Source organism: Channa argus, chromosome 24 (genome assembly GCF_033026475.1).
Source record: "Channa argus isolate prfri chromosome 24, Channa argus male v1.0, whole genome shotgun sequence".
NCBI lineage: Eukaryota > Metazoa > Chordata > Actinopteri > Anabantiformes > Channidae > Channa > Channa argus.
Genome location: NC_090220.1, coordinates 1429600 through 1451222, shown reverse-complemented (window position 1 = coordinate 1451222; position 21623 = coordinate 1429600). Strand labels below are relative to the sequence as shown.

Genomic DNA, 21623 nt, shown 5'->3' with positions numbered 1-21623 from the left:
GTGGGGGCATATAAAGGAGAGAGGAGGGAATGTTGGAGTGGAAAAAGCAAGAAATCCTTTTTTATTGATAAAAGGATTAAACAGAGCTGATGACTGTTCCTTGATTGGAAGAGAGGAACCACAGTGGGTCTGAGCTTTGTAGTATATGCACAGTGACTGAGTGAGTAGCCTACTTTGTGAACAGGTTTCGTTGACGTTTTTGTGTGGGGCTGTGTGTGGATTTACACGGCTCAGTAATCTGATGAGGAATGTCTGTTTGCACGGTGTACACAAGGAACTCTGATGGCACAAACTCAGCAACCATGCTGTTTGTGATTGTGTGCAACATGTATTAGCTATTCCTCTTATCTAGCTCTGAATGTACTTTGATCACTGACTTTATCCTCGGGGTTGCACATTTCATCTCAACAAATAAACATAGCCACTTGGTCACAAAACTGCACTCATGCAGGTTTGCAAACATTTGCAGCTACATCTATCTTTAATATAGATTACCATGAATGAGAGGCAATATTGATTTAATCATTGGTATTCTGAGGCAAAATCTGCATGATCTAACAGAGATCGACCTTTGGTATGAGAGTAATCATAAACTATTAGATTACACATTACAGCTAAAGAGGCTTCAGGTGTGTGGTGTGTGTGGTGTGCAAGAAGAGATGCCTGCATGCATGTATGGGTGAAAAGTTAGTCGGTTGTGTAACGTCTCATAAAAAGCTTATTCTTTTTCCACAAATGTCATAAATGCTGCTAACCCTTGATCTATGATCTCACTTTACCATATGTTTAAGTGTTTTTAAAGAAGGCAGTTATGTTACCGACTGAAAAATATTTAAATTGTTATATTTCATTAAAATTCACTTTATCCAACACAAGTAGGGACAGATTCCCATTTCAAACAAGATCTGACTGAACAAAAGCAATGACAGCAGTGACAACAAGCTGCCTTATAATCACTTTACTGTAATGTAGAGTTACAACGTTGTTGACAAAGACACCAAGGTTAATTTGCATTGAGAAAATACAAGATTTAACAAATTTAATTACGAAATCAGAAATGAGGAGATTCTCACCATTACAAAATCTCCACCACTGTGAGTGTTGATATTAGAAAAAGCACATAATAGTCTGAATAAACATTTACATTGAAAATTGGTAACAACAATTCAAGTAATAGTGCACATACAACACTTAAATGACAAATAATCCTAAACAAATTATGTACATTTCACTGAATTACATTTACAATGTAACCTTCAAACACAAAGCTTATTAATAAATTTTTACGTCTCATTGACTAACTGCAGCTGGAGAAACCTTTGTCCGGTTGGTCGTTGTCTCTCTCTAGTGGGAGAGACAGGAAGGGCTGTTGAAAACATGCACACAGAGACACGTTTGTCCATATCCTAAAAAAATAATAGTCTTCAAACCCCATACTCCCTCCCCATGCAGTATGTACCCTATCTATGTTGCTGCTGACAATGAACCCGATGTTTCGGCCATTTGCTCAAACAAGCCAGTTTTATAAATTAGCTTTTAAAAAATATCTTTTTGATATTTATTGAAATTAAACAGTAGTTACTGTTACTGCTTTACTTATATTTACGTTGACTTTTTCAGATTTCAAAACTAACTGCCACCCTGACTTGCTTTATCACTTACATTACCACATTGCATTATCAACATTTTACTAACTTTTAACATTACACTATTAAAAAGCAAATATGAAAAGAACCTGTAAAATTGTAATTCTTTCATCCACACCCATGTTTTAGTGCCACTACAATAAGTACAGCCAATAAAATTTCCTTATGTTTGCACATTAAAAGTGCACAATAAAAAGAAAAGAACATCAGGGTGGGAATATTGAAAGGGTGTTAACTGGAACAGGCAAGTAGAATGATGAGAAAGCCATTTGGAAATAGTGAGGGAAGTTATAAATGTGTCCTCATTTGCATTCAAAGGATATAAGAGCCACTAAAGATTCAAACAGTCATCCACATCCTCATATTCACACACAGGGATCATAAGAATTATAACACAGACACAAAAAGAGTTAGGTAAGTACCTCTTAGACATCTTTCAATGCAAAACTTTTATGTATGAGTATATAATTGCAACATACAGCGAATGTTATGAGTTAGTGTTTCATGAGTTTATCGGAGCCGTGTTGCAGTCCAAATGAAAAGCGACCAAGTCTAATTAATAATTTTAAGTTAATTACAGTCACGTATTTGATATTACCATAAAGTGGTAAGAGCAAGTAAAATAGTTTCTTTGAACTATAATATTAGTAATATAATATTACTAATACATTGCAAAGACCAAAGCATAACAACTAATTGGCACCGTTTCTGTGAGATGTTAGCGAACCAACATATGATGATGTTTTTTTTCCTGAAGCACTTTGTCCATAGGCCTTAAGATAAGGAGACAAATGAAACTGTGCTGAACAAGAACACATTCTCATAACATTCCCGAGTTTATACATTGGATCCGAAAGATGTACCAAAATGCATGGGTGTGTAAATGACATCAGCACTTTTCTACAGAAATCAGTTAACCTTGTGCATTAGCAAAAATGTTTTGCACTCAGCATGTTCCTGACAACGAATGGTCAAACACAATCCATTTACACTGCATGAAAATGTTGGAAGCATTTTACCAATTTATTTGCTGAGATTTAAATGGTTTTAAGCACTTGTTCGGGGAGGTTGGCACACACTAATAATTTCCAGTTCTTTTTAAACCAAATAAACAACTATTCAATAATTTCATTGACATTAATTAAAACTGATTTAACTGCACCGATGACTAAAACGTGCTAATGTTCTGGTGAATTTGCATCCAGTAATAATTTAAAACAATTTTATTGCATCAATGCCCTTTCTGATGAACTTCCTTTTACCTCTAGATTCATCCAAGAAGCAAAATGAAGTTGGTGTTCTGTTCACATGTTTTCTATTTGCTCCTCTACTGTGGAACCCGGACATTAGGTAAGAAATAGGCCTGCAATTGACTTTGCTTTGGAACATTTGTTTCACCCATTTAGTGCAATCTTAGCTTTCACTGCTACTCTTAGGAACAACTTAAAGTCTCAACTTTCTGCCCCTGAAGGTGTTGAGATCCAATCTGAACCAGATGTCAACAGTGATGGTGTTATACAGATAGAGCTAAACCAAACTGTGAGTCTTCTCTGCCTGTCTAATGGTGGTTCTGAGGCTCAGGCTGATGAAGAGCTGGTCTGGCTGAGGAATGGAGTAATGGTGAAATTGAAGGAAGGAAACAACAAGGGTCGCAGCAGTGTGTGTGTTACACCTGTGATCTACGGTGATAATGGTGCCACTTTCACCTGCCAACTGAGAACTAATGCTACAGTTATGTCTTCAGTCACCCTGAATGTCACATGTGAGTCCAATAATAATACTGGTAACTAATGTAAAGCTTTTTAAAGTTTTGGCCATGCAGAACATGACAGCCATGCTGTCTGTCAGTTGGCCCACCACCTTTGTCAACATTTGTGGTTTTGAGTAAAAGTCCTCAACAACTATTTGAGTGGTTAAAGTTTGTACAGAAATTCATGGGCCTCACGGGGGGGATTGTAAAAACTCTGGTGATTATCTGACTTTTAAGTTAGTGTGTTTGTTTAATAGCGGTTTAAACCTGCAAGACTGCAAGCGTCTAGTGTTGCTAAACCAAGATGGTGACGATGGAAAAACTGGCTGAACATTAGCCTGTCATGACTGTGCTTGTGAGCCTGTAAGCACAGCCAAGTGGGCGCCTCCTCGAGTAGCCGTTGTAACTGCAGCCTTGTTCAGTAACACCTGCAGTAAGAAAATAAAATCCAAAACAGCTGCCTAAGGTGACGTGAAGCTGTAGGCACAGCAGTGCTTTGACTGAAAGTGGCAGTATGCAGACATGTTTACCATGTTCTGCATTGCAGTTTAGAGAACATGACCAATGTCATAATTTGTCCGTGCAAAAAGTCCTAATTTGGAACAGCTATTTGTTCATCTGGGAACCATGCAAATCTGTGCATTTGGGAAAGACTGGAATAGTTTCCTTAAATAAAAGGTTTGCATTTAATAAAAAATATAAAACACTTTGGTTACATTTGTCTGAAATAACTCAGCATTAATATTTTCTCTGTGGTTTTCCTCTTCAGATCGCCCACAGCTGTCTGGGGCAGAGGAGCTTACAGTAGAGGATGATTCAGTTCTAGTCCTGCGGTGTGACATCTGGGCCAACCCACCAGTCTCATCTGTGTCGTGGACATTAAACGGAAGCGCGCTGGATCTCCTGGCAGGTGGCTTCACTGTGACCAACGATGGCTATACAAGCCAACTCACAGTCAAAAGTGTTGAGAAAAGCTCACACGAGGGCTCATACAAGTGTAGAGTACACTCTCCCATCTATGGAGAAGGCAACAAGTTCTTTCATGTCACAGTAACAGGTCCGTTCACAGAAGTAGAACAGCTTTGCTGAAGCCTCCTCCGTGTTGTGTAGTGGTATTACTTATTTTCTGTTCTATCGTGTGCAGAAAAGACCATGAAGTTCCCGCTGATACCCATAATTGCAGGGGTGGTGGTCGTGTGCCTTACCGCACTCCTCGCTGTAGTTTCACGGTGGAAAACAATTGCTAAGGTAACGCACAAAACACTTGTACAACACAACAAAAAGACTCACCCTTTGATTATACTCTGACCCATGTAACATTGTACTTGTCTTTCAACAGTGCTTTAAGTAAGTTGTGCCCAGAACGTCTGGTGCCCTTTATTTCAACCAGTGAGAGAAGATGAAGATGCCTCTTTTAAGTGCAGTTTTGAATTGAATTACACTTCACTTTTTTTGTTTTTTATGGAATGATTTGAAATTTAGAGGAAAGGTGGTTATTTGATTTCTTGTTGCAAGTTTAAAATGGAATACTTTATTTGCCTATTAAATATTATTTCCCTGCTACATTACCACAGTAGCATAGATTCTATATAACGATTGTATACAGTCTTTAGACAGTAGCTGCTTAGCTTTGCTTAGCAAAAACGTTGTAATCAAAAGGAAACAGCCAGATTAAAACCACAACGCAATGTGTCTACTTCTCAGCAACAAAGCAAATGTAGTTTCCCAATATGTATTTTAAAATTTGACTAAATGTATTATGCTATCTATTATATTAAATGTCTGACATTTATTTAACCACTGATTATGGCAATTAGATTTGTAAAGTTAGCGATATTACTTTGAGATCCATCCTTAAACAGAGCTTGTATTTTAAAAGCGGGTTTTATGACTGACTGTTTCCATGTTAAAAACTTTGCTTTAGTTTCCTCACCAAACCTGAAAACTTACAAGTTATGACTTCTGGATAGTATTTCCAGGCAGTCAGTCGATACCAGCACATGGGAAGATTTGCATGAAACATGTTATCAGAGCTTCTAAGTTTATATTTTTTAATTGTATTTATTTATAGATATTTTAATAGAGTTGTTACATGTCAGATTGAGAGACATGTTTGACAATTTTCTTTGATCTGTATATATTGCTAATGTATGATAAATGCAAAAAAGTATGCCAACAGTCAAAAAACAGAATAAGTGCCTAATAAATGTTTATCAAAAGACTGATTCATTGAAATCAAGATTTCTCTATATCAAAGACCACAGTCTCTAGTTTTATTTGCAGTGAACTTTAGCTCCTGACTCAACAATACAATCAATTGTTAAAATCATGTCATATTGAGGACAGTGACAACCATATCATGAGGGTCAAGGTCTAAATCCTTGTGTTCTTACCTATAAACAAACATTTAACAGGTTCAAATAAAACAGTACAACACCAAATAAGAAAGGCAGGTGTGGTATCAGCTTGGACATAGTTTAATACAGTAATAAGACAAACCTATCGGCTGAGGTTTTTCAATGTATTACAGTTGTACCCAAAAGTCCATATTTACTGGGTAATTATCAGACATCAACCTCAAAACAGTTTCAACAACAAATTTTAAAAAGAGCCTTAAAAAGACAGGCCTCTCTGAAATTAATTTAATATGTGTGTATGTATTATAAAACATCATTGGAAATGTAATATAAAAAAATACAAAACATAAACTACATACAGACAAAAGGCCCTTAAACTGCAGTTAAAGACAAGATAAGACACACCTTCTAAATCCTCTTTTTCTTTTTACAATTAACTGAGCTTTTCTTTGTCATGTAGCTGTGCTGTGTTAAAACATATAAAACTGTTTTTTTAAAATCACGGATTAGTTTTTTCATAAGCTAAAGACAAGAAAAGATTAACTGTTAATGAAAATGGAAATATGGGTTTGTTTATGTCTTTATTAAATTACAGACAAATTAAGTAGGTGGACTTACTCACAACAGGAGAACTGTTTGAAAGATACAGGTCTACAGTGACATCTGCTGGTCAATTAGAATATTATAACCACAAGCACCAAACAATATAAACAAAAGAAATCTTATAGAGTCATGGCATAAAGGCACTGCTGTATATAGTGTAAATTGCTATTGACAGATTCTGTTATTTTTAAAAAATGCAGTACACAAAAACAAACAACAATTACAGACACCTCTCAATATGCAACAGTGACTTGTACTGTAGTGGGTAAAATGATTTACTAGCCTCAAAACTGAGCACCAAAGGTCAGTCCACACTGAAATGTCAGTGAAAAGTGAATTATAAAACTTACAAAATTAAGCTTTAAATCTGCACTGATGTGTTGCATTACAATATAGTTGTGAAAATGTAACTCTTAGGTTGCACTTATCTGTCTATAATTATAATTTATAATACATTTGTGGGTATTAAATTGTACTAGATGAACAAAAGTTGGATGTAGAGTGGCTGAGAAATGTTTCAGAAAGATTGTGATGATGATATTCATGGATTTTTATCAGTTTTTCTTACAAATAAGCAATGAGGATATTTTTTTCAGCAGCCAAGAAAAAAACTAACTTGAAATTAACCTTTAACACTGTAGTGTTATAAATCAATTATATAGGTAAAAAAGACCAGAAATTTGTTTTTAAAAAATTCCAACATCAAAGAAACAACAAAGGATGGGCTACATACAAATCTAAAAGCTGATTTTCAGAGCAGTAGATGGTCCTGATAGTTTTAGATCCTGTGTGTCAGTCCTTAATTGACAGCCTTGCAACCTTCTTCGTGACCATTTGGGAAGCTTACAACAGAATAGTAGTTTTTATGGCCTTTTTATTTTCTTAATAGAAAACTAATAGAGACTAAGAATTGGTGTTTTTTTGCCAGTGAATTTACATTTCATTTCATTCAGCCATTAAAACTAGCAAATTAGTGATATACATTACAAAGGCATGTCTTAAGAGTGGCACGCAGAGAACTGATGTCATTCCGGCGGGGGCGGGGCGTGCGTCAAGGGCGTGGTCTGTATCATGGGCGTGGCCTGTGTCTGTGCCCGTCTGCCTTCCACCGCCAAATTCAAATAAAGTCAGATAAAGAAATAACAGCACAAGGCAACTGAGGCACGCGACGAAGACGATTTTCAGGTAAGCTAGTGTTGAGTTAGAATGTTGAATAGTCGGATATCTTTTGTATGTTTTTTCAGAGTGTTTACTGTAGACTTGTGTTATCGCTTGACGAGATCGTTAACGTTATTTAGCTAAATCTGTTCCCGTTAACGTTACATATAAGCTGACTTTAACTGTTCATGGCGCCCTTTTGATTTGTCGGTCACAAGTTAATCACATGTTTTTTATTGGCAATCGTAAGCCCCACTCAGCAACATTGTCGCGTAAGTGACACTAAAGCACTGCTATGTCCTTTTAGGCAGCGTTGGGGAAAAAGGCCCTCGGTTAAATCAGAACACGTTTGGCGTGTGCAAGGCAAGAAATCCTACTCAAACAATAGCCAGGGAACTTTCACTAACTGGATTAACTCATGCTCAATTGCAAGCTTGAGTTAAAACTTGATTTGTTTTTTTTTTACAAATCATTGTGACCTTAATTCTTCTTTCTTTTGTTTGCTTTTCAGTAATATTTTCACATTTTGTGGTCAGTAAAAATTATTGTAAAAATAATGTCTAAATTAAATTAACAGTTCAATTGAGATAATTGTATTCACTTAAAATCTCTTTACTCTTTATGGTAATAGGAGAACTGGAACAGTTCTTTTATTTTTGTTTGTTTTTTTATAGACTGTAGTTGGGGAGTAAATAACTATTACTCTCTTTTCCTCAAATCTTAAAATATTTACACTATAAATGCAAGACTCTATGAAAATTATGTATTACCAAAGCAGAAACTACATGTGTTGTCCAACCAACCGTCCAAATCATAAACACATTTAAGAAACAATTATTTATCCAGCACTGTTTTCCTTTTCCTCATATCACTGTTTTCCTCTTTTATGTTGATATTTGTTTGAATTATTTTTTTTATTATGTTGTCCTTGTATCCCTCCACTCCCGTCTTGCAACTAACCTCAGGCAGCATGGATGGAATTGGTAGAGCTGTGGTGGGAGTCTGGAGGGCACATACAGTCTTGGATGAATCTGATGGAGCAGAGAGCTCCCCTGAAGCCCCGGATCGTTTCCGCAAGCTTCGCTCCTCATCTTCACTCAACTCTCTGCGGATGACTATGCGTAAGCGGTTGCCATTACGTTCGGTCCAGACCAATTCCCTCCCTGAGAATCCGACATGGGAAACTCTGAAGGAGCAACCAAAAACCAGTATGGTCCGCAAACTCAGTCGCAGTGCCCAGAACTCCATCAGTGGAGTGTGTCAGGTAGGAAGATTGGTATGGTTCTGCTTTGGTGTGGGATGTCAAGTAAATTTATCCTTGAAAATGCCTGGAAAGTAGCTTTTTTATTTATTTTTTTTTTTTCTTATGATGTATAGCTTAACACTACCTATTGGTCATTTGTTCCCTCCATCATCATCTTCCTATCCCTTTGTGTTCTTTTGTCTTTTAACTTAACACCATTTATTTATCCCATTTGGATCTTAATTGGGTCTATATTGACAGATCTGAATCAGATTAAATCCTCATGCTTAAATGAAATTCTGGCTTGGTGCGCAAGCAATAACCCCCTTTTTTCGCATTGAATTATTTTTCATGTTATTTATAGTAGCCTTGCACCTTCATGATGTACATAGAACTACCTTTTTCTTTATTCTTTTTGTCTTTCACCCAGAGGTTGCAGAAGGCCAAAGAGGTTTCACGTGAGGAGTGTTTGATAGTAACGCCAGGCAGGACCTGTGATGGTGAAGAATATGGTGCATCAACGTCTCATACCCCAAGACGTACGCCTCATCGAGCTTCAACACTGAGACGCACTCCCAAATCAACAGCCACACCTGGACGTACTCCGGGTTCTAGAGGCAGAAGGACTCCCGAGTCCGGTGTCCGAGGGGTGAAAACAGGAGGAGGCAGGAGGCAGCTGGTTCGCATGGCCGCTTTACGAAGTCCCTTTGCCTCCCCCAACACACAGAACCAGAGGCTGTGAGTTTTATTATTCCAAGCTTCATAACCAGTTGCATTTACAGTGATCCGGCATAACATTATGACCACCTGTGTTATTTAATTCAATCCAGTACAGTGGCTCTGGCATGAATTCTACTTTTCTACAAGGTTAGAATTTCTCAGTTTTTAGGTTAAAACTACTATGTGTTTATTATTGAGTTCAAACTGGGTATTGGGTATTGAAAGAAGAGTGGGTTCTAGTGGTTTGGCCACCCTATATAAAATGAAGAAGGTGGCCAAACCACTAGAACCACCTCTTCATATAATGCACTCACAGTATGACTACTACCCACTTTGAACTAAATATAAAACACATAGTAGAATTATCAGCTTTGTGACAGTTTCAACCTAAAAACTGAGAAATTATAACCTTGTAGAATTCAGGGCAGAGCCTTTGTATTTGATTGCATTAAATTGCAGAGGGGGTCATAATGTTATGCCTGATTGGCATTATGTGTTTTAGTTGGTTCAGACGTTATGTTATTACTTTTAATTGCTGTGGCTTTATCTGTAGGTCTATCTGTGTTTGTTTTGTCTGTAACAGAAAGTTTGACAAAGATTTGGAGTCGGTTTCCAGTGGACTGAAGAGACTCAAGCGTCTGTCCAAGGCCTTTGATGATGTCATTGGCAGAGACAACAGGTAATTCAACTAGTGTAAACACCGGGTGTTAGTGGAGTAGGATCTTCTGTTTGTTACTGTTACTTTTAGTCAAACGTGTTGTTAGCATGTTGTGTCTTTTAATTGTTCGTGGTTGTGGGTAGTACATAGTAAATGAAAAGTTATACTGTTTTACAGTTTTTGTGTGTGAACAAGAAGATTGTCTTTGCATGTGTTGGGAAGCAGTCACCTTTTCCTTTTTATTCATACATATTCTGCATAGAGGGGAGCAGAGTCACATGACAACCATTCGCCTTCTCGCCCTCCCAACCAAAGAATCCCATTGTGCAATGCACACCCCCAGACTTCTCTCCCTCCCCCAACACATTCTTCCCGCCTTGGTTTGAAACTGTGTCTTTGTTTCCGGTGTCGGCAGCAGTGGGAAAGAGAAAGTGGGTGTGGGAACTGGAACAGGATGAGATGACATTTGCATCACATTCTGTGATGATAGTCAAAATGTAAAAGCATCGGCTGATCTACACTGTTTATAAAACAAAACAAACAGAAAACCACATGGACAGTGACCCAGGCTGTTTCTGTGCAACCACTTGATTTTGTTACTGTCACCAGGATTTTCCTTTGGGAATGTAAACAATCTTTGTTTTCATCCTGTGACAGGAAGTTCAACTATTCCAATATTGTGGAGTAGGGCAGAAGGTAAATTCAAATAAATATGCTTCTAAAACCAGAAAAGTTAGGAAAACAAATGCTCTGAGTTTAACTAATTATCTGACACAAAAGTGCATGGCAGAGCTTGGTGTTTGTATTTTGATGCATGGACTGCATTGTGTAGGACATCATAAAAGTGTCATTGCTTACTAACTAATTAATAATTTGCATTGTCCAACTTATGAACACTCTGCTTGTCTTTTCACACTTCCTTCTTCCATTACTACCTTTTGATTTTGCATATTAACTTGTGCTCGCTCAATATGATACTTGAACACTTTCTTTAAATTACCAGACAGTCTTTCCATTTTGTGAAACATCTTTGTAAAAAAAATTGGGAATTATTGATATTAAAAACATTGTATCTAAAATAAAAAATGAACTTTAATATTTAAACTGTTTTAAACATCTTGAAAGAGGAATATAATATGATATCTCCTGATATGTCAACCATTGCTGATTGTCATTTGAAAAGAAAACAACATAGGAAATGGTAATTTATACCGCACCTTTTTTTTTTTTTTTAATACAAAAATTCACCTCCAACGTCTTTGTGTATAGTAACAGGGCAAACAATGCAGAGCAATAGTTGTATACATAAAGAAGTACAGTATATTGATACCTGGTCCCATTCTCCATATCTATTCAGTATTTTTGCAATGAAGAGTTAATCCAATTATTTCCTCAATACAGAAAAGCCAAAACTGCTTACACCTTCCTTTTACCTGAGTCCACACACTCACGACAAAACTCTATTAGTATCTTTCCTGATCCTTCTGTCTTAAAACTGACTTCATTCTTTCTTTCTACAGTAATTGTTGTTTTCTCTTTGCAGAACTAGTACAAAAGACCATTCAGGAGGAGCAATAATGAGAAAGTTGGACCCCAGCGGTAAATTCAGTAGTACAAACCTCACACACAAAGCCACAAATGTCTCAAAAACCCTGGGAGGTTGGGCCCATACAGCTGTCAACACTATTCGCAAACCCAAATGAGCATGTAAAGGGTTCACGGTTATCATTACTTTTACATTCACATCTAGTGTTAATAATAGTCATAATAATAGCAAACTGCTATATGGCAGCATTTTTTTTTATGTGGACTTTGTGTTATTGAATGTGTTTGTTATTCTTGTGTGTTTGCACTTCTGAGTTTAGCTTGTCAGTGATTAAAATATCCTCATTGTAGCTACCAGAGGTCTCTGTATTGTGGCATATGTACCTCTAATGGTTTCTACAACTAAATGTTACATTATTAATTAATGTTAGTTACATTTTCTAAATACTAAAATTGTAGTTTATATTTACACTTCTTGCACATAAACATCTGTGTAGCTTCTGAGATGTATGTTAAAAGAAATCCTGCCCAATACCAAAATTGTATCTGCGGAATTAACACTAAATTTACTGACGGAGGGGAGATGCATTTTCCTCTACTTTATATGTAAGCAATAAAGTTACTAACACTTATTATGACTTTTTTTAAATGCCATTTAAATATGCCAAATTTTAAAGTATATTTTCTATATTTTTTTTTTGATACATAGCATAGTATTTGAATGTGTTTTTTCTCTCTGTGTGTGTGTTTGTCCATTACTTTCCTTGAACTACAGGTCAATACTTTTTAAAGGACTGTTGATAATTCATTCAATACTGTGATGGAGAAAAGTAATGCCTCATTACCTGATAAGAGCAATGATATTGTCATATAGCTATATCCAGAGGGTTATTAGTGTAGTGACTATCAAGCAAACCTTCTCAAATGAAGAAAGACTTTTGACATGTACTGGTACTCCTTTATTCTATGGTAAGGAGAGATTCAGTCTAAATGTGAAAAAAAAAATTCCAAATTAAAGTCTGTAAGCTTCATCAACACAAATGTGTATTATGGGATTTTTATGCATTATTTTTTATTATTGTAATGTGAGCTAGTTTGTTACAAAATATCTTCTTGTGACTGCTGGTATTGTAAAAACATCTACTGTTACAAATTGAAATAAACTGTTATTCTTATGTCTGTATAACAGCATTTATCTACATACACAACACAATTTTCAACACTTCAGAAATGCTTTCTTTGTCCTTTTATCTTTAAAATAAATGCATACTAACCTCTTAGGAGAAAACTACTTCCACAATTTAAAAACTCCCTAATTTAGTATCCCACTGAGTGGTTCGCTCTTCCCGACCGCATGTCGAAGTGTCCCTGGCCAACTGACTGAACCCCCAACAGCTCATCCCTAGCTGTACAGTGCCAGTTCCAAGCGAGGTAAAAAAACTGGAGAGGGTTGTGTCAGGAAGGGCATCTTCCTGACAATGATCTGCTGTGGCGACCTTAAACTCACGGGATAAGCCAAAAGGACAAAACCTTCAATATCCTACTGAAATAAAATAGACAGTTTACATTTTTACCTTTAGAGTATATCACAGAATGGTACAAATAGGAGTGGAGTACATTGTAAGAACTGTTTTTTATGTTAAGTACTTAGGGTCAATGGTTCGGAGCAACAGAGAGTATGGAAAAGAAGTGAAGACAAGTGTCCAAGTAGATTGGAAGGGGTGGAGAAAAGTGTCTTAGAGACGATGGCACTGAAGAAAAGACAGGAGGCAGAGCTGGAGGTAGCAGAGCTTAAGATGTTGAGGTTCACTTTGGGAGAGACGAGGATGGACAGGATCAGGAATGAGGACATCAGAGGGACAGCTCTTGTTAGATGTTTCTGAGATAAAGTCAGAGAGGACAGACTGAGGTGGTTTGGACAGGAGAGAGTGTGAATATATCTGTAGGAGGTTGGAGGTCTGCTGAGGTTGGAGCTGCCAGGCAGCAGTTCTAGAGAAAAACCAAAGGGGAGATTTGTGGATGTAGTGAGAGAGGACATGAAGTTAGTTTATGTGAGAGAAGAGGATGCAGAGGATAAGAGTTAGATGGAGGCACATGATCCGCTGTGGCTGCTTCTGAAAGGAAAAGAAGAAGACATTGTAAAACTGTGTAATAGTGATGTGTTGTGGAGTTATCTAGACTCATTTTCCTTTTTTCCGTGCTTGACTTGTCTTCAGACCCTCTAACTTATTGCTTAGGCACTATCTTTAAAACTGTAGACACTAACTGCAGAATCGTACACTAAAAAAGCACATTATACATCTCTTGCAAAGTTCTTGCAAAGCTATCTGTTTCCAAAAACCTTTTTGGTGTCAGTGCAGTACACACAAACCATCATCAGAATAAGCACACAAAGCACTAACTTTGGACTGATACTGTAAATGAAAAAGGTTAGTTGTGTTAGCTTTTCCTGCCTACATGGCATAGCAGTTTGCAAAAAAGTGTTGTTCATAGATGCATTTACACACAAATATGTAAGGTATGAGTGTATTTTAATATAACACACTACCAGTACAAATAAGGGGTTAAAAGATTTTTTTCTCTCTTTCAAGATAATCTACTAGAACCAAAACCTTCTTGCTGTCATTCTCTGCTTCCACCTTAGTTTTCTATCAAAACATTGCCGTCCATGATGTTACTTGTGGTATATTTATAGTGCTTAAGCTCTGCTTTATCAGAAACGTCATTATATAAAGGTGTTTTGGGATTTGTAACTGGAAAAATCTTGTATAAACGTAAAGTCTAGATAAAATAACCAAACTAACTATCTATATACCCACATTTAATCTACTTATTTACATTATTCCACTGGATATTAATATTTTTACACTGTGGGATCGCTATTTTTGTATCAAAGATTTGATTGGCCTGCTACTTCCACAAATGTCTCCATATTAATTCAATTAAGCATTTAAAGAAATACATGTAATGTTGTATTGTGTTTTCCACCGCGTGCTGCGTCATTGCCTCTGCAGCGAAAAGTGCGTCGCTCCGTTTGTCCCTCGTTGTTACCCGTCCGCAGGCCCATGCCTCGCTGACATCGCTCCTCCTCTGTCTCTCCGGCTTTGTACCCAAGAGTGGAGTCCACGCCGCGGCTACCTTCTTAAGGATACCGGAGCTCCTAAACATTGGAAAATGGCTCTCCACATTCCGAAAGCGCCGGGCTTTGCCCAGATGTTGAAAGATGGTGCAAAGGTATGATTAATATATGTGCGTAGTAGTGTTTGGGTAGCTTTGATTGTATGGCTGTGGACTAGCATGCTAGCTTGCGTTAGCCTCTGAGTTAGTACGCTCATGTGGGAGAGTTCTAGAAACAGACAGGCCGCTCGTAGCTGCTGGACCCGGCGCTGTTAGCAACGACACAAGGCTGGTTGAGACGTCTGCTTAGACATACCGTTAATCCCAACAGTGTTGTATTTGTACAGAAACCTGACTGTCGCAGACACACCCAGTTAGCTTTTACCTAATTGTCAGAGCATCCTCGTTGCCTCAAATGTGTCTGGCTGCGCGGAGAAGCCGTTGCTTCCTATTTTGGTTCGGCTTGATGCTACGTGAGTTAAGACGTCTTTAGTTTGTCGTTTGTTTTGCTTATCGTCCTCACATGTTAACAAATCATTTTCCCAGGGTTTTGTCATTTTCTATGAGTTCCTTTCCATTGCATATTAGCATTATTGTTCTGATGGACGTTGAGGGAAGGTAGCGTTAGTACACTCAAATGAGTTTTGTTCTCTGATTCAGCACTATTCAGGGCTGGAGGAAGCGGTCTTTCGTAACATCAGAGCCTGTAAAGAGCTTTCTCAGACCACACGTACCGCTTATGGGCCAAATGGTAAGAGCCTTCAACAAATGGGATGAAAATCGGAAAAATATATTAAATATCCTGTAAAGGAAGTGATGCTAAGCCGTTATGTTGTTACCTGTCAGGTATGAACAAAATGGTCATCAACCACCTGGAGAAGCTTTTTGTCACCAATGATGCTGCAACGATTCTCAGAGAGCTTGAGGTAAGGAAATATTTTCTGCAACACCTGGCACTGGAATGACTTGCATTATATCAGAGAATTAAACTGTTGAAGTGCTTAAGTGATTCAAATTTTGTTTTGTAGGTGCAGCATCCAGCAGCCAAAATGATTGTGATGGCATCCCACATGCAGGAGCAGGAGGTAGGAGACGGTACAAACTTTGTGCTGGTGTTTGCTGGAGCTCTGCTGGACCTGGCTGAAGAGCTGCTCAGGATGGGTCTTTCTGTGTCTGAGGTAAAATGAGATATTGCAACGTATCATCTTCAGGCTTATACTGTTTATACTGTAATGATAGAACAGTCTGCTCAGCTTATATTTTATTATTGATATATTTATTTACTGTTTTATTTTCTCAGATATGAAGCAAGATGTTTTGCGTTTGCTAGATAAGAACAAAATGCTAATGTATTTAGTGGAGTTTTTAGGATGGTCAGCTGTTGTATTGTTGTATGTACAGAGAAAAAGTGTCTTTAAAATCACTTATAACATTGGGATATATTGACAAGTTTGACAAAATGTACATATTTGCAGAATTGATTTGCTCCATGTTCTGAGTGTCCCTTCTCTCCACAGGTGATTGAAGGTTATGAGAGCGCATGTAAGAAGGCTCTGGAGATTCTGCCAGAGTGTGTATGTTCCTCAGTCAAGAACCTCCATGATATTAATGAGGCAACATCTCTGATCCGTACTGCGGTCATTAGTAAACAGTATGGCAATGAAGACTTCCTCGCCAACCTCATCGCACAGGCCTGTGGTGAGTCCGCAATCAAAACTACATCAACAACCTTTGGGCTATCAGGTGTCAAAGATAATTAACTTGATGCAAGTATAAGTTAAAATTTCCCTGATTTTCTTTTCTCTGCTGATATGTCTTACAGTATCTATCTTTCCGGAGTCTGGCAGTTTTAATGTTGATAATGTAAGAGTATGCAAGATTTTGGTAAGTAGCCTCTTCCATTAAACAAATTTCATCTTTGTTTTTGGATGTTCTTTGTCTCTGAGTTAATGTCTGAGGTGTTGTCAGGGTTCCGGCATCACAGCATCCTCCATGCTACATGGGATGGTTTTTAAGAAGGAGGCAGAGGGAGACGTCACATCTGTCAAAGATGCAAAGATTGCGGTCTTCTCCTGCCCATTTGACTGCATGGTGACAGAGACCAAGGTAATGAACAGTTCACTGGCGGTTTTTACAGAAAGCCATCGGACAAGCGCTAAAATAAGTGATGCATTAATTAATATTTTTCTGACTCTGATCTTGGGTCGGTTTCACATATGACACAGCTCACATTTGCCTTGGACAATATTGAAATGTTTAAAGTTGTTCAGTTATTACACAAATGTGGTCATAGTAAACTACTGATATCTGTGCTAACAATAGCCTCGCCTGTCTCATAGGGTACAGTATTGATAAATAATGCAAAGGAGCTCATGGATTTCAGTAAAGGAGAAGAAGGTTTGATGGAGGCTCAGGTGAAGGCCATCAAGGATGCTGGTGCCAATGTGGTGGTGACTGGGGGAAAAGTGGCTGACATGGCACTGCACTACGCCAACAAGTACAAGCTCATGGTGGTCAGGTAAATCGGATATTCCCGTAGATTATCAACTGATAGGAACTAGTAGGAGAATAGTGGTTTCTTCTTCACAGCTGATCACATTGGAATGAGTTGCCCACCATAGGTTACTGACATTAACTCAGATTCACATGTTTTACATTACAACAGGGAATAGCAGAAAGATTTGACTATGAAGACTACTAGAAATTGACTTTGGGCTATTATGAAACGTTCCGTCTTGTCTCTCCACATTGTAAATTGTCATTTTAGGGCTGTTACCAGGCATAATTGTCCTTGTGGTTCACTAAATACTGAAAACAATTACTACCAGTATCATTAATGTTCTGGTAGTGTATAATTTTATCTTTGTCTTTTCTCACAAGATGAGTTTAAGCCTTAAATCCCTTGTTTTTTGTTTTTTTTTACCAATCAGGCTTAACTCCAAGTGGGACCTCAGGAGACTATGTAAGACTGTTGGAGCTGTAGCGCTACCCAGGATGGTCAGTGAAGTCTTTTCTTTTTTTTTTTTTTTTATCTAGCATTTGAATGATAATAAAATAAATATAATAATGCTCTTCTGCTTTAGATGGCTCCCACTCCAGAGGAGATGGGTCACTGTGACAATGTCTACCTGACAGAGGTGGGGGACACACAGGTGGTGGTCTTCAAACATGGTAAATCAATATTTGTTCCAGTCTTGAATCTTCATTTGTAAACAGAACTTGGATCAATACGAGATTTGGTCTTAACGTGCTTTCTTGTCTTGATTATTTTAAATAGAAAAAGAAGACGGTGCCCTTTCGACAGTGGTGATCAGAGGCTCTACTGACAACCTAATGGATGATGTTGAGAGGGCAGTGGATGATGGAGTCAACACCTTCAAGGTTCTGGTCAGGGTGAGTCAACAAACAAAGCACAGCAGGATTTTTTGCACATCCAGTAATAAAAAGTTACACTTTAAAAAGCACTTCCTTCATTTTTCATATGTTTAAAGCTGTGTGTGGACATTTCTTGATAGTTAATTAAAAATGTATTATTAATACAGGTTCATTGTAGAACAACTTATTTGATGAAAAGCAAGAATTAGCCTATTTTATGCTGTGTTACTAAGAGTGTTGGGCTTTATGCTGCCCCCTTAGATTTTTTTTTTTATTATTATTATTCTCTGGCCTTTTCAGCAGCTACAGTTTCTGTGTCATTCACTGTTTCTAGGACAAACGACTGGTACCTGGAGCAGGAGCTGTAGAGATTGAGCTGGCCAAACGGATCACTTCATATGGAGAGGTATGCACACTTCAGTGCATTAGTTCAACCTAACGCGTCTCCTCTTGGTTTTGCCCTTTACTGCATCACTGGCTGAAAAATTGCAGACACATGACCCCCTGTTTTCCCTGTTATCTCTGTAGTCCTGCCCAGGCCTGGAGCAGTATGCCATTAAAAAGTTTGCCGAAGCATTTGAAGCACTGCCACGTGCACTGGCTGAGAATTCTGGTGTGAAGGGTAGTGAGCTCATCTCTAAGCTGTACTCTGCACATCATGAGGGAAACAAAAACTTCGGCTTTGACATTGAGGTGTGTACATAACATTTGTATGAATTAATCAGGGTTTTATTTATACTTTTATTTATACTTTCAACTCTATGTGAATTTGAGCCAAGAATCATTCGAAATAGAAAATGGCATCTGTTTCAGAACCGACGTTCAAAGTGGCTCATGTACTTTTCTTTGACATGTCATACTGCACCACTGTACTTATGTTGTTTCTTTCTAAACACTGTTGGTACTAATGTGACGTTGTCTTTAGGGAGATGGCCCTGCTGTGAAGGATATGCTTGAAGCTGGTATTCTGGAACCATACCTGGTCAAATACTGGGGCATCAAACTGGCCACAAATGCAGCCATTACCGTGCTGAGGGTTGATCAGGTGTGTAGAAAAACTCACACGACACCGAAGGCTCCAACAGCTATAAAGTTGAACATTTTATGGCCCACTTCAATTTCATACAGCTGTTGTTATACACTCAACTTTTATTTATGTAGTTTGTTTTTATTTATTTTTTATTGTCAGCAAACAATTGCACCAAAACCAACAATGTATTGGTCCATATCAGGAAGTCAGGAGTTAATTTGTTAGACTGTTTTCATTCACAAATAAATTCACACTAAGTATGCTTGTAAAAATTAGAACAACAGAATGATGTGTAGGAAGTTGACTGAAAATCAACTTTATTGTCCATGATGATTGTAACGAAGGGAAATTCCACTTGTAGCAAATGTTTGGGTTCTCGATAGTGTTAAAGCCACAAACACAAGGGAATGACCTTTTTTAGTGGTCACTCACATGGACATATGATATTGTAGAATGTAGGATCAGTTCAGTTGTATATATTTGTTTTGGGGATTTATTGACAAAAATAAAATGACGTCTCGTGCTTTTACTCAGTGTGCTGACAGAACTATAAGCAGAATTTTGCTTTCTTGTTTAAATTCAATGATTGACTGAAGATGGTTTTTAATTTACCTCAAAGTTCAAATAATTAAAGTATATTCAAGTCAAAGTTTGCCATCTATGGTGTGGAACATTTACAAGCTCCACATCAACTGATTGTAGCCGTGGCTTTATAATCTAGCACATAAAACCTTGCCAGCAAATGCTGTTAAGTGGCAACTAGAAAAGTTTTTTTATTTTTAGGCCTTTGTAAATGAATGGGCCTCTGGGTAGTTAGTGGTGTATGTGTATATGTATGATCCAGATCATCATGGCTAAGGCTGCAGGGGGACCTAAGACTCCCAAACAAAGAGGCCACTGGGACAAGGACGGTTGGGATGAAGAGCCTGATAATTTTGAAACTCACCATTAGAGGGTGCGCACACCCTCTGTCAGTAGGTCCTGGAATGTGTGTGTGCTTTTAACCATACTCAAGGGACACTGGAGTCATGAACTGTATTTTGCCTGTCACTACTAACACTGGGTGTGATACAGTCATGGAAATTGTATACAGGTGATCTGTTTCATTTACTTCACAGGTGTGTTTATTTATACTAGGTGTGCTACTAAATCACATCAAGTTTAAACAAGCAAAGTAACCACAACAGTGTGACGGCCTGCTGCATGCACTCAGTAACTATTTAATTAACAGTGGATATGTTCTGAAAAGTGCGTAATTACAAAATGTTGCATGTCTTTTCTGTGTGACTAGACTTTCACAGTCTCTCACTCCACTACCTCAGTTATAGCATCTGAGCATCAAAAGCACCTTCCAGAAAATACATGTGTACATTTCTTGTAGCAATTCTTTCTTTGCGCTACTAGAACTTATGCTCCCTGTCACTTTACCAAGGGGCTGCAACATAACGATCTCAGTGGGGTTTGAATTAAATTTTAAAGTTACAGTTAACAGGTATTGGGAAGCCTATTCTTAGACATGAATACATTTTGGGTTATGCTTACCAGTGCTTGAAGCACCGTGAATAGTCTCAGCATTGAAATAATGACAGCAGTTCAGTCTTTTGTTTTTTAAGCCATAAAAGGATTCATTGCCCGTGTGCCACATGTTTTCCTCTGTAGCACATTTTCTCTTACAGCATACATTAAGTTGCCCATTTGTGCTCATGATTAATTAATCACTCTAAATTGGCTTCACTAGTGTTTTTAGAGATTTAAATGACTTCTTTTTGAAAATATAGCTCGGGAATTTTGTTTAAGCATGACTGAAAGCAGTTACGAAGTTGATTTGGCCATTTCTGACTTATTTTATTATGCTTTATTATTATTATTATTATTATTATTATTATTATTATGCCTGACACATTCTTAAAACAAATAGACATTTTTACCCATTCCTACAATCAGCACTGACTGCTCTATCAGCCCACAGTGTGCTGCATGGAGCTCATTCTCTAATCCATCCAGATGTGATTTCCTTTACCAACTGTTGTCTTATCTTTTCAGATAATCATGGCCAAACCATCAGGAGGACCTAAGCCTCCCCAGGGAAAGATGGACTTGGATGAAGAAGACTGAAGCTGATGGTGTCAGGCAGATGCTCCTATAACCCCGAAAACTCCCATGTGGATTCACAAACCCTTTTCTACTTGTTTATTTAAAGCTCAGTATTTAGGTTTATTTTGTAGAAATGACCATACACTGGTAAACAAAGTAATATGTATGGATGGCACTGTTTGCTTTTTATGATTTGAGTCCCAAATAAAAGGCACTTGGTGGTCATGTCTCAGTTTGCTTTTTGGTTATTAATTTGAGCTTGTTAAGGTCTTTGGTGCTCATTTGCTTCTGTCATAACTGTCTATATTAAAAAAGAAAACATTAAGC

The 21623-nt window shown here is 37.7% G+C and overlaps 3 protein-coding genes across 8 annotated transcripts; all 3 read left to right on the top strand.

The window, feature by feature from the left end:
• Window positions 1–20: 20 nt before the first annotated feature.
• tmigd1 (transmembrane and immunoglobulin domain containing 1) lies at window positions 21–5631 on the top strand. 3 transcript variants are annotated; one of them, XM_067494721.1, is made up of 7 exons: window positions 1882–2060; window positions 2404–2521; window positions 2915–2996; window positions 3118–3408; window positions 4166–4453; window positions 4541–4644; window positions 4736–5631. In XM_067494721.1, the coding sequence occupies exons 2-7, from the start codon at window positions 2504–2506 to the stop codon at window positions 4745–4747; spliced, it is 795 nt and encodes a 264-aa protein (XP_067350822.1). In that variant the 5' UTR covers window positions 1882–2060; window positions 2404–2503; the 3' UTR covers window positions 4748–5631. The 3 variants fall into 3 exon arrangements, with proteins under 3 accessions (XP_067350824.1, XP_067350822.1, XP_067350823.1); XM_067494723.1 differs by lacking the exons at window positions 1882–2060; window positions 2404–2521 and adding an exon at window positions 21–160; XM_067494722.1 differs by lacking the exon at window positions 2404–2521 and having other exon boundaries at window positions 1884–2060.
• A 1778-nt stretch (window positions 5632–7409) lies between these two features.
• LOC137109105 (protein PIMREG-like) lies at window positions 7410–14920 on the top strand. Of its 2 annotated transcripts, XM_067494511.1 has the most exons (6): window positions 7410–7541; window positions 8480–8778; window positions 9188–9495; window positions 10061–10156; window positions 10793–10831; window positions 11679–11754. In XM_067494511.1, the coding sequence occupies exons 2-5, from the start codon at window positions 8485–8487 to the stop codon at window positions 10821–10823; spliced, it is 729 nt and encodes a 242-aa protein (XP_067350612.1). In that variant the 5' UTR covers window positions 7410–7541; window positions 8480–8484; the 3' UTR covers window positions 10824–10831; window positions 11679–11754. The 2 variants fall into 2 exon arrangements, with proteins under 2 accessions (XP_067350612.1, XP_067350611.1); XM_067494510.1 differs by lacking the exon at window positions 10793–10831 and having other exon boundaries at window positions 11679–14920.
• On the top strand, window positions 14746–21528 carry cct8 (chaperonin containing TCP1, subunit 8 (theta)). 3 transcript variants are annotated; one of them, XM_067494507.1, is made up of 16 exons: window positions 14746–14914; window positions 15458–15548; window positions 15644–15723; window positions 15826–15975; window positions 16315–16495; window positions 16620–16681; window positions 16766–16903; window positions 17137–17315; window positions 17728–17794; window positions 17881–17968; window positions 18075–18190; window positions 18507–18578; window positions 18701–18865; window positions 19098–19217; window positions 20047–20157; window positions 21246–21528. In XM_067494507.1, exons 1-15 carry the CDS (start codon window positions 14855–14857, stop codon window positions 20152–20154), a joined length of 1677 nt encoding a protein of 558 aa, XP_067350608.1. In that variant the 5' UTR covers window positions 14746–14854; the 3' UTR covers window positions 20155–20157; window positions 21246–21528. The 3 variants fall into 3 exon arrangements, with proteins under 3 accessions (XP_067350608.1, XP_067350609.1, XP_067350610.1); XM_067494508.1 differs by having other exon boundaries at window positions 20047–20176; XM_067494509.1 differs by lacking the exon at window positions 20047–20157 and having other exon boundaries at window positions 14749–14914.
• Window positions 21529–21623: the final 95 nt, after the last annotated feature.

Excerpts from the sequence above, each read along its gene's own strand:
- cct8 (XM_067494507.1), top strand. The coding sequence starts at position 14,855 with ATGGCTCTCCACATTCCGAAAGCGCCGGGCTTTGCCCAGATGTTGAAA. Across the intron at positions 16,496-16,619 it reads CCTCATCGCACAGGCCTGTG|TATCTATCTTTCCGGAGTCT; the intron begins GTGAGTCCGCAA and ends TATGTCTTACAG. Across the intron at positions 18,579-18,700 it reads GGATCACTTCATATGGAGAG|TCCTGCCCAGGCCTGGAGCA; the intron begins GTATGCACACTT and ends TTATCTCTGTAG.
- LOC137109105 (XM_067494510.1), top strand. The coding sequence starts at position 8,485 with ATGGATGGAATTGGTAGAGCTGTGGTGGGAGTCTGGAGGGCACATACA. Across the intron at positions 8,779-9,187 it reads CCATCAGTGGAGTGTGTCAG|AGGTTGCAGAAGGCCAAAGA; the intron begins GTAGGAAGATTG and ends TCTTTCACCCAG. Across the intron at positions 9,496-10,060 it reads AACACACAGAACCAGAGGCT|AAAGTTTGACAAAGATTTGG; the intron begins GTGAGTTTTATT and ends TGTCTGTAACAG.
- tmigd1 (XM_067494721.1), top strand. Across the intron at positions 2,997-3,117 it reads CTGTGGAACCCGGACATTAG|GTGTTGAGATCCAATCTGAA; the intron begins GTAAGAAATAGG and ends CTGCCCCTGAAG. Across the intron at positions 3,409-4,165 it reads AGTCACCCTGAATGTCACAT|ATCGCCCACAGCTGTCTGGG; the intron begins GTGAGTCCAATA and ends TTTCCTCTTCAG.